The sequence below is a fragment of the Dryas octopetala genome, chromosome 2 (assembly GCF_963921425.1).
Source record: "Dryas octopetala chromosome 2, drDryOcto1.1, whole genome shotgun sequence".
NCBI classification, from domain to species: domain Eukaryota; kingdom Viridiplantae; phylum Streptophyta; class Magnoliopsida; order Rosales; family Rosaceae; genus Dryas; species Dryas octopetala.
In genome coordinates, this window is record NC_141367.1 from 29,341,815 (window position 1) to 29,353,909 (window position 12,095).

Here is a 12,095-nt window from a genome sequence, read left to right on the forward strand (position 1 = left end):
TTTCTTCTAAATAAAGCCCTTAGGGTACGGGTTCACTTCATACATTCTTAGGATATAGAATGAGGTTTGTGAAAGTTGCATGTTAAGTTTTAACTCTGAGATTTTGGGTAGAGCCAACAAAGCAGGGCTTGAAAAAAAATAAAAATACACTGTCGAACATTAAAAAATGACCGTCAAGAACTTGGCACCTGATATGTGTGAAAAAATTGTAACTAATGAACCAATATTATGTAATATGAAATGATTACAATATTATTGAACTTTAATTAGAATTTTAAAAGTCATAAAATTTTAGTCAATACATTATTAAATTAGAGAATCTAAATAAAAATTTTCCTATATATTATCCTCCCTTTATAACTCATACACAGCCACGGAGCCACCATACTGAATATTAATAAGGAATAAAGCTATCATTGTGGATAGTGGCTGAGGGTTAGTCATTATAACACCCAAAAGAAACCGACACCGACACATATAAGAGTCTCAAATGACAAAATGAAAGTGGCTGAGCTATATCAGTTGTAGTTCTATGGTATTCTAGTAGCTAGTAGCTAGTGATGGATCTTGATCTCAAATTCTCACAAAATGTTACATTAATATCATCGATTGGTTTGGATCTAGATGTTCTAGCGCTATATATTAATATATTTGTAAATTAATTTGTTTCTCCCCTGGCGCGCCATGATCATATTTATGTTGAAAAGAGGAAATTAATTAATAATGCATATGCATGCATTATATTTCCATATATCATAGCTAGCTAGTAGAAGCAGTTTATACTTGATACCTAGTATAATTCGATCACATGTAAAAATTATGGGCAAGTGCAGGCATAGATTGTGCATGTACTAGATAAGAGATGGCTTGGATATCTAAGGGAATATTACCATGCTTCTTTTTTCCCAGACGATCAATACATGAGCTTGAGTACTATTAAATATGGTCCCAAGGGCCAAAACCCAAAGTAAAAAGCACCCCTAAAATATAAAAAGCTGAAGAACCTTACAGGCTACCTGCATGATTTGAATAAGATCCAAATATGGAATATTGTTTGAATTGAGTGTACATGCAGTTTAAGGATTTGAATCCATATAATACAATAATATGGGGAAAAAATAATTTTGATCCTTGTATTTTATTTAAAAAACAAATTTGGTACTTGTGATTTTAAAATTCTGCATTTGGTTATTGTGTTTTATGTCGTTTGCAATATTAGGACAATTTTAACAATACTCAAAATTTCAATTTTGAGATAAATTATCCATTTGTTTTCAAGAAAATTTTTGTTAGGGATTGAAATACCATCTTATGGGTTTTCTAAAACTAATTGCAATTTTCAATTTTTTATTTATTTGCTAAAGAGATTGAGGCTCACAACATTTTTATAGTTTGAACTTTAAGTTTGTAATTTCTTTATATTTTTGTTTTAAATCAAATTTAATGTTATATACATTATCGAGTAAAACTCACGCGTTTAAACAAATTATTAGTTTCGATTTGAATTTTTTTTTTTATGTTGGATGCAAAATGTTTTAAAATTGTGCCCAATTTCCGTTTGGATATATATGTCTTACTCACATAATTAAATCACTATAAAGTCTATAATATATGCATATGTAAAGTTTGGTCAAAGAACTTATTTAAAACTCATGGTACATAGCTTTTAATAGAATTGCTATTATCAGGAGATTTAGAATTGCTATAATTATGAGAACTATTTTATAAGAGTTCTTCGATTAATCTAATGACACATATTTTTATTAACTTAAATACTTATCTATATTCATTTTAGGGAGATTTAGAGTTCAGTCCATTTTATAAGTCTTTCTTAGATTAAAACTAGTAGTGATTTAAAATTTTTAATTAAGTCCTTTTATTTTTCTTCTTTTATGGCTTTATGTTAAGTTTTAACTCCAAGCCAAAATCTCATATTTAAAACCTAACATGCAGCTTCTGCAAAGCCCACTCTACACCCTAAGAGGGGAAATACCCTTCAAATCGGGAAAAGACTTTATTATGAATTAAAAGGATTTTCTTATAAATTAAAAGGACTTTTATTATGAATTAAAATGATTTTCTTATAAATTATTATGAATTAAAAAGATTTTTTTATAAATTTTAAAATACCTCAAATCTATATCTAAAAACTGTTTTTATAAAAAACCTTAGTCTAATTATCTCTTCATTTTATTATCCAATAAGCCATTTTAAATTACCAATTCTTTAAAAAAAATAAAAAATCTCATCCAAACTCATTTTATTTCTCGTCCCGTTTTTACCACATATGTCGATGAGTTCATTTCATACCCTTCTAGAGTGTAAAATGGAACTTGTAAAAATTGCATGTTAAGTTTTAACTCTTTAATTTTGAGTGAAGCCTAAAATTTCATAATTAAAATATAATATAAAGCCAACAAACTAATTGGTCATGAGACTCCAATTAATTTATAAACTAAATACTATTTGATTATAATATAAAGCCAATAAACTAATTAAGTACTATTTGATTATTTTAAATTTTTTTATAATACAGTCCATCACAGTCTCTAATAGGAGTCGGACGTACTCCAGCTTTTAAATAATTAACTTTATATATAGTTTGGTCATTTCCCATAATTTGTAGTTGAATACAAAAGTCTCTTCGCAATTGATATATCCAGAGTTGTAAAATACAAACAAAAATGGACTAATCCATCCCACTTATAATTTGACTGGCTGATCTGAAATCTATCTGAGTCATAAATGAAAAGATGACAAGTACGTGTTCTTGTGGATATATATTTGCATGCACCAGTACACCTTTACATGTTTTGTACGTGCACGGTTCATCAGACACAATCACAAACTTGTTTTCACACAATTGGCGGTACCTTATATTTGTATACCTGCAATTTGAGTTTGGCACATTCCATCATCTAGCTTAATTATTCTTGTTTTTTTTTTTTTCTCAATTTTATAAATCTGAGATAGTTAATATAATATTATTAGTGTTTATGATCACATGCATTAATTAATATATCTATATTTTTGTGGTGGTAGAGAATCCCACTACGTACCCAGCTGGCATAAGCAGTGTCTTGGCTAGCTAATCGATCAAATTCGGCATGCCAATTGATTCAAAGAGGGCCATTAATTAACTAGATTAATACCATATATGCATGAATCTTAAGCTAGACAAAAGTAGACCATATATATAATTATATGTTATGTACCAAGTAACTTAATGGTATACAGACTAAGCATCCATTAGAATTAGTATCTATTTATCATCATTGTTATTTGCGTTAACCTCTAGCTTGTTCTCACTTATCCTACTATTTTCCCATAACATTTGCTTTTCTCTCTTTGGAAATATTTAATTAACATGATCAGGATTTAATGGATGAGGATGATTATAACATTTTCAAATATATCAAAGAAATTAACCTCGCTCATTCTTATTAGAGATGAAAATAGTATGTTCAACTAAAACTCCCTATATATAATTATCTATAGGCAATTTGAACGTTCGGTGATATCTAATAATTACTGATTAGGCATGAGATTAGTTGGGGAGTTGAGGTTAGAATGAGTAGTACGTACATTATAATGTGTGTTTGGCAACAAAAAAGATTTGAAAATGAAAGGAAAAAAGCTTTGAAAATGAAAAGGAAAAAGTGAAAGACCTTATATAGAAAGTAGAACTCTAGATTGTCTTGGTTTGTGGTTAAAGCACTTAATTAATTAAGCTCAAAAGGCCAAAAATTTCCACTCATGGACTCTGGGTTAATATATTTGGCTAGAGGATCGCCATACAATTGATCAATAATATCACTCACTCATTTTCTGAGTCACTTTAATTTAAAGGTCATCGATCTTGAATATACATGCAGCAACTCCATGTATAAGTTTGCACAATTAATCAGCTAGCGCGCGCTTGTTTGTTTGTTCAGAATATCATCATCTATATATAAAAGAAAGAAACCATGCAAACTTTATGAAAAAGAAGATCGAAAAGTTGAGATCGATTTCTTGACAAAGGCAACTCACGACTCCTTTAATGGACTGCATATATGCGTTTCCCTACATAATCTATAAATTAAGTTAATATGCATGCGCTAATTAAGGTGGAAAACAAAGTTAGCTGGATATATATAGGTTAAACTAAATATTAGACTTCACTTTTTCATATATTGTAACAGTACATACCATTTTTTTCAAAAAAAGAAAAGAAAAAAGAAAAAAGTTTTGCACATTTCTTGATCGAATTTTATGTTCTGGCCGGAGCTAATATACTTGATATCCCATGAATTGATTTTAGTAAGAAAAGAAGGCAAAACGTAGATATATATTAAAACCAGTCCTCCTTAATTAGGAACTCTTCAATTTGATCATCAAGTTCAAGTCTAGCTAACTTACAAAAGAACGTTCAACATTTTAAAGTTAAATGTATGAAAAACAAGTCTTTAATTATATATCAACATATATCAACCCATCAAATCCCATTGAATCTTTCCCTTCCCTAAAAGTGGAGGCAAATCTTAGCCTATAAGGATTCAAAACAGTACTACTTGGGCTAACCAAACACACTGACGTCACTCCAATCATTCTTATTAATTACAATATAGTACTCGCTGCCCATACGTAGGGAAACCACACCTTTTTAGAGATTAATTAATTCCATGGTTTCACTGAGCCCTAGCTAATTATAAGGTCTGGAGTCTGGACTACAAATTATATATCTATAAATTTATATATAATAGGACTCAATCCTATGTGCATTATAAGCTATCACCACATAATTAATTATGTGTGTGTCGAAGTACTAGTGCTAGCAAATGGGGAGATGCATTATTATTATTATTATTATTAATTTTTTTTTTTGGTGAAAGGGGAGATGCATTATTGGAATGTACTTTTCCTTAGAAAAGTGAAACCATTGAAAAACCCATATCATCTAAGCAATAATTATTCATCTTTTGGTTGATTTAACATAATTCTTGCGTTTGAGGACCCCGTATGCTTTGCTCATCACTCAGTCACTAGCTTAATTCTTTTGGATTCTTTACGGGCAAAAGAAAAAGAAAAATATTAATGTGTTTGTTTAACAAATCGAACCGCTGCAATTTGCAACATATGCGCGCTTTTCGCAAAAGAGTAATGGATTTGACCAGTTGGCTTTTTTGGCTAGCTAGCTTCAACGCAATTACAGTGAATGCATAATCATTTCCATGTTTGTTAAGAGAAGAGAATTCCTATTATTATGTTTTTGTTTGGCTCTTTCATATTAAGGTCTTCAAACAAGCTGCTGGGGTGCAATTTTTGACTTCTGAAATACTGAAGCCCATGGGTATGAAGAGTAAATTGGAGAAAGCCCATCTGTCACAAGTTTGAGGGACTGATCTTCCTCCACTGTTTGGTTCCTACACTCCCATTCACTTGGAACTTGGAAGTTAGGACAATCCAAAATAGCTGGGAAGCCCAATTAAAGTAGCTTACCTAATATGGAACTGAAAGCCCAATATTATGCTTCTTACGCTGCATAATTGACATGCATTATTATATTTGGGTTGATTACACTTTGGCAGTTGCATCCTCCAAGTTCGGATCATTTTGTACTTTGTATTGTAACTTTCAAAAATTACAATGTTGCCCTAAAGTTAAATTTGTTTTTCAATTTTTGTCAAACGTTAGTTTGACCGTGTTTGACCATCATTTGAACTATTATTTGTTCTACGTGGAAGTTATTGACTCATGCGTTTTCTTACGAGGGATGTGATGCAAGGTGATCACTTTGGTTTTTATTAAGGTCATTTTCATAAAATCAAATACCCTTTCCTAGCCTAAATTATTCATGCATGTCATCTCAAATGGCATATGCTCTACAAAAACTAGAGTGAATCTTGCCACATAAAAAAGATTGAGTCTCATAACTTCCACATAAGTAAATAAATTATAAAAAACAAAAAAAGGTCAAACACAGTGAAATTAACGGATGACATAAATTAAAAGACATACCTAATGTTAGGGTGTACATTACAGAGTTTTGAAAATTAGGGTGCAAAATGAAAAATGATCCAAAGTTAATGGGTGTAAAATGTGATTAACCATTAGATCATAAGGATTTCCTTTCTAAAATTTTCAAAAGATCCGCACATAATTTCTGACCCTGCTACTGAGAACATGACAAGAAAAGCTGAGTCATGGACAACATTGTTCCAATCAGGGCAGTTGTGTAGTAATCCAAACAGGTGGTAAAACGTAAGACATGTTTGGTTACTATGTCCGAACTAGTTTTATTTCAGTTTTCGCTGAACAAAAATGATGTAATTTCGAAATGGCATCCAAACAACCCCCTATTGCGTCATGAACTCAGAGCCGTTAAACAAAGCAAGACAATAAGGAACCAACGGCAAGACGGACACATACGACGACCAATTCCAACTTCTCCAAAAACAAAGTTTACTCAACCTATGACAACTCGCCACGTGGCAAAACACAACTGGCCTCCACACCCTCCACTTCCTCTCTCCTTCTCTCTGGTCTGGCCTCTCCTCTGCAAAACCAAATGTTCAACATTGTTTCACTGATTTCTTGCACCTGCTCCTCTCAATGATCTCGAATCTGCGAATTGCCAGATTCGCACTATCCAAAGCCCGCCAAGTCCAACATCCCAAAAAGCTCAAATCTGCCTTTCAAAATCTGCTTTCAATTTTCAAAATGCCATCCCAACAAATTTTACCCATAACGTACCACCCACCTCCAGCTGCTGCCACAGAGAAATTGCTACCCAAAGCTGGAGACGACGACCCAACAGCTAGGCTCATCAATTTTTCACGTTTTGATGATGAAGAAAAGTGCATGCCCATTGTTAAGCCCCTTCTCCCAAGGGTCTCAAGCTTCTCGAGCACCACCACTGCCAGCAACAACAACAACAACAACAACAACAACAACAACAACAACAACAACAACAACAACAGCAACAACAACAACCACCAGCAGCGGCGGCGCCGGGTCAACAGTGACATCTCCCTTTGTCCGTACTCCGATGACGGCCCCGGCCAGTCTTTAGGCAGCGATGTGAGCCACGCTGCCGAGCAGACCTACTTGGTCACCCGTTTAAGTTTGAAGCTTTTGAAATATCTGGGGTACACAAAATTTCTATTGTTTATTTGAGAATTGCTCTGTTTTGGTGTGTTAATGATTTTTTTTTACTACCCATTTGGTCATTTGGTTGTTTGTGAATTTGTGTATAACTAAATTGTATGTTATGATTTGAATCAAGGATTTAACTTTCAGAATGAGAGCTATTTGGTTATCATTTGAGACTGGTAATATTGAACACTGAGTCAGAATCGTTTCCAAAATGATATCTTTTGAAGTGACATGTCCCAAGTAAACCAAGTTAAAGATTTTAAGTATTGTAGTTGGATCTGGTATGCTGTTGGAAGCAAGATTTTGGGTTAAGAAGACAATCTTCATTAGATAACTTTTAAAAAGGAATAGATTTTGGGATAACTTAGATGGAAACTTGTGCAATTAATATTGATCTTATTGCATTTGAAGAAATCAGATAACCCTTTTACATGTTGCTAAAGAAAATCTGACCTCGAAGATGTATGAAGTAGACTATGGTTCATATAAGGAACAAAATAACATTGAGAAAGTTGTAATGTATAAAACTAATCAACCGGGTGCTGTCACATTAGAAAGAGAGATGATATTATTTTCAGATGGTACAATTCTGTTTATATTCTTCATATTTACGAGGATTTTGGAATTTCAACTAAGTATCTTGTAATGTTTCTTTAAGATTCTTCAAGTCTATCTCTACAATTAGATGCTTCCTGATCATACGTCTTTATTCAGGGTAGGCTACAGATGGATTATAAGATTTCTTTCCCTCGGCTTTTATTCATTTCTACTTATGCCAGGTTTTATTCAAGGTGTGTAACATTTATGTATCCATCTTAAAATTTTCATGCATTTATGGTTTAGTTCTTGCATACCTTTTAGACATTATAGTTTTTTCTTTTTTTCCTTGTCCACTTCAGACATTAAACCTTGCCATTTGTAGACATTGTCATGCTCATAACAAAGGATTCAGAAATTACCATCCAGGGGAGCATAACTAGTCTGCCTTTCTTTTTGCAGTTGGCTATTATTATTTCTTCTCCAGTCAGGTCCGCAGAAGTATAGTCTACGGCGATCAACCAAGAAATAGGTAGGATATCTGAAATCCCCCAATGCCTGAACCAACCACATCTGTGCATGAATTAATGCCCTGCATCAATTGGTTTTGCAGCATTAATAGGTGAATTTTTTTGTTCTGCAGGCTAGATTTGTATCTACCCAAAAATACTGAAGGGTCAAAGCCAGTCGTTGCATTTGTAACTGGTGGAGCCTGGATCATTGGGTGAGTGATGTTGCTCTATTCTAGAGGTTTTTGCAATGTAAATCTTAGGCCGTGGATGGTGGAACCTGTTTGGTTGTATAATTCAACTGAAGGTATTTATTTATTTTAAATAAAAAGTAAAGGGCTGGTGGAGCTGAGACTGAAGTCACTTTTCTGGGTAGCATGATTTCTTATGTTCGAGCTGTAGATCAGTGTCATAGTTTTGCTATGTTTTGTTCAAATATGATCAATTAGTTGCCTTTTTCTTGTAACTGATGCCTGCTTAATTATCTTTTCTAATCTGTTTTAGTTTTTTCTTGATACAGTTACAAAGCATGGGGTTCTCTTTTAGGACAACAGTTATCAGAGAGAGACATCATAGTGGCATGCATAGATTACAGGTGACCTTTTACCTCAAGCAAGCACGTACTATAAATAATAATATGCTATATAGCCTAATGAAACTCATTTCTGTTGAAGTTCCTTGAAGAATATGTGGAGATTTGAGTCTCTGAAATACAACCTCTGTAGAATATGTATGAAAAAAATTAAAAACAACCTAATTCTTGATAGTGTCAGAAATTGTCCTTAGAAGAATTTCTAAGATTACTTGTGGAATCTTTAACTGTATTTCATAGCTACTGGGGATGTGTTCCTCACTGAGATTAATTGAGGAGTTCAAAAGCCACCTGTCCATGGTTAGCCACTAACACCCTTTAGCTATTTTGTTAATGAACTATAGACGGATCTTTTTCTTTTTCAAGTATATGAGGCTACTTGTAAATTGTTTTTATTGATTAGTTAATCTAGTAACAGATATAGTCCCATTAAATTTTTTCATATTTCATATCGACAAGAAATGTCTTTTGATGAACATGCTAAAATTGTGAAGTTGGCAGAAGTCCAAAAGAACTACATGTATAAAACTGTAATGTTGGCCTCTTATTAGCCGATTACTGTGTGAATTGTGAAGTAATAAACATAGATGTTGCATCCGAAAAGAAAACCAGATTTAGTATATACCAGTTTGATGCATTTAGGTCAGTAATTTCAGAATAAAGTGCATTGCTTAAAGTGTTCACAGATACCCACCTCTAATCATTGTCTTGTTATGACAACTTCATGCAGAAATTTTCCTCAGGGTACTATCAGTGATATGGTACAGGATGCTTCTCAAGGGATCTCATTTGTGTGCAATCATATTGCTGAATATGGAGGGGATCCTAATAGGTCACAGAATCTGTATTTTTTTTTTGTAATCATGGAGGTGATCCTATTGCTAAAGTAGGTGTTTTGCATGCTATGTTTGTGCAGGATTTATTTGATGGGACAATCAGCTGGTGCACATATTGCTGCATGCACACTCGTTGAGCAGGCAATCAAAGAGGCTGGTGAAGGAGAGAGCTCTTCGTGGAGTGTCTCCCAGATAAAGGCTTACTTTGGTCTATCTGGAGGGTAAATGTTAATGTTCTTCATGTGAAATCCGTCGCAGTCTTCCTCGTTTTAATGAACCTTATTAGATTTACCAATTAACAGGACAATGCATTCTAGTGGAACTGACCCACAGCTGTAGGATGATAAACTAGATAGTTAGGAAGCATCTTTAATATAAATATGTTAGTGGGAATTGCAGACTTTAGTATTCATGTAGCATAATTGGATCACATATTCTTGACCAAATTCTTGGATCACCTTTTCCTTCTAAAGTGATAAATATCTGAATTGTAACTTCTTAATCTAACTTTAATATGGGGGCTTAGTGATAAATCAACTCGGCTTATATTGTATAATTGTATTTGTTTCAGTGTAGCTTCCGGACTTGATTGTGCAACTATGGTCTAATGACAGCTTAGAGTTCTTATGATTATTAAATTATAGGTGATGAATGTTTTGATTAACATGAATGAATATATGAATTTAATTGGTCACTAAAGAGGGATTTATTTATATATTTTTTAATGTTGAAGTTACGAGTTCTGCAATAAATTATACTTGTTTGTTTTTTTCTTCTTCCACTATCCTATTCTTTCTGATTTCATCTGCTGCTCTATTTCATGTATTCTTCTAGTATGATTCTTTTGTTTGCATGTAAATGTTTGAACTTATGGTTTTCATTCTGACATGCTCAAACAGGTACAATTTGTTTAACCTAGTAGATCACTTCCACAGTCGAGGTCTATACCGTTCAATCTTTTTAGGGTATGGACCTTCTTGGTCTCCTTGAGAGTTGATTACACATATACTCTTATAATGCCATAATTTCTGCTAGAATTGCATTTAATTTTGATGACTCCAAAACTTCTTACAGCATAATGGAAGGGGAACAATCGTTGCACCGTTTTTCTCCCGAAGTCATGATTCAGGACCAGAATGTTAGAAATGCAGCTTCTCTCCTACCTCCTATTATTTTATTCCATGGTACTGCAGACTATTCCATACCATCAGATGCCAGGTATAAGTCTTCCCTGAAATAAATGATTTGATTGCCTATAGTTATTTCTAAATTTAAATGGTGTGAATGCCTACAGTTGGCTCTTTAGAGATTAATTCTTATAACTGAATGTTTCATTCTTGTATCACTTAATATATACTAAACTAGAGTCAAATATTCTATTAAGACATATGGTTCTCCTTCAGATCATATAAAGTAGAAGTATAAAACCACAGGCTTTGAATAACATGTTGTCTTGTGCAGCAAGAATTTTGCAGAAACTCTTCGGAGACTTGGAGTGGAAGCTGATGCATTTCTGTATGAAGGGAAGACTCACACAGATTTATTCCTTCAGGTAAGGGAGCGCTAAAGATGGTTCCTATTTGGTTTACATTGTCAGAATTACTCTTGCGTAGGAAAACCATTGGGGTTGTGCAGTTTCCTGCAAATAAGCTATTAGTTGCTTCCTTGATATCATTTTTCAATCTAGCATCACTCAATGGCATAACCATTTATTTCATTCCATTTGAAACTGGAATTGCCCTAATGCTTGGATTTTTATCAGGATCCAATGCGGGGCGGTAGAGACGACATGTTTGAAGATTTAGTAGCTATCATTCATGAAGGTGACCCAGAGGCCCTCGCCAAAGATGCAGTGGCTCCGCCAAGAAGACGGCTTGTACCTGAATTTATGTTGAAGTTGGCTCGCAAAGTTAGCCCATTCTAACCATTTTTGACTCTCATTTATCAGCCCTAAAATCCATGGGGATCTTGTTGATATAATGTACTCATTTTGTACTTATCATAATGACAAGTGAAGCTTTTACCCCTTATTTCTGTTGAACTTTCAGAATTTTTCCTCTATTCTCTTTTCTCATATAACAAAGATTTTCTTTCCCTCTTTATCACGTTGAGAGATTCAAGGGGGAAAACCTGTATAATCATAATAGAACAATTATTACATGTATTTGTGGCTTTGCGCTGTATTTGGGTTTGATTCCAAGCAATTATTACAAAAAACAGTGGTGTTGTTCATACTAATTAGCCCATAGCTAAACACGTATTTTTATTTCATTGAGATGACTTACATGGATGACACCAAACCTCCCACGCTTGCACTCATTGATTACAAAGTCCAAATTAAGTTACAATATTAGGAGAGACGATACGAATTGAAATCATTTCCTATAAGCTTTTATCTTGTAATGGGCTCTCATCGGCTAGTTTGGTTACTGCTTTGCTGCAGCTTTGCCACCTTTACCCTGTATGCAATTACCAATAATTAAC

The 12,095-nt window shown here is 33.5% G+C and overlaps 1 protein-coding gene across 2 annotated transcripts; it reads left to right on the forward strand.

Annotated features, from left to right (window-relative positions):
• The first annotated feature begins 6,468 nt into the window (after window positions 1-6,468).
• ICME-LIKE1 (alpha/beta-Hydrolases superfamily protein) lies at window positions 6,469-11,641 on the forward strand. 2 transcript variants are annotated; one of them, XM_086232324.1, is made up of 11 exons: window positions 6,469-7,130; window positions 7,852-7,928; window positions 8,137-8,206; window positions 8,318-8,398; window positions 8,704-8,778; window positions 9,506-9,607; window positions 9,692-9,832; window positions 10,511-10,576; window positions 10,686-10,829; window positions 11,073-11,163; window positions 11,374-11,641. In XM_086232324.1, the coding sequence occupies exons 1-11, from the start codon at window positions 6,595-6,597 to the stop codon at window positions 11,533-11,535; spliced, it is 1,545 nt and encodes a 514-aa protein (XP_086088450.1). In that variant the 5' UTR covers window positions 6,469-6,594; the 3' UTR covers window positions 11,536-11,641. The 2 variants fall into 2 exon arrangements, with proteins under 2 accessions (XP_086088450.1, XP_086088451.1); XM_086232325.1 differs by having other exon boundaries at window positions 6,992-7,130; window positions 7,857-7,928.
• The last annotated feature ends 454 nt before the right edge of the window (window positions 11,642-12,095 follow it).

Bases quoted from the DNA above. Each gene is read 5' to 3' on its own strand.
- ICME-LIKE1 (XM_086232324.1), top strand. From the start codon at position 6,595: ATGATCTCGAATCTGCGAATTGCCAGATTCGCACTATCCAAAGCCCGC. The intron at 8,207-8,317 runs GTAGGATATCTG...TTTGTTCTGCAG, and splicing joins GGCGATCAACCAAGAAATAG to GCTAGATTTGTATCTACCCA. The intron at 10,577-10,685 runs GTATGGACCTTC...AACTTCTTACAG, and splicing joins TACCGTTCAATCTTTTTAGG to CATAATGGAAGGGGAACAAT.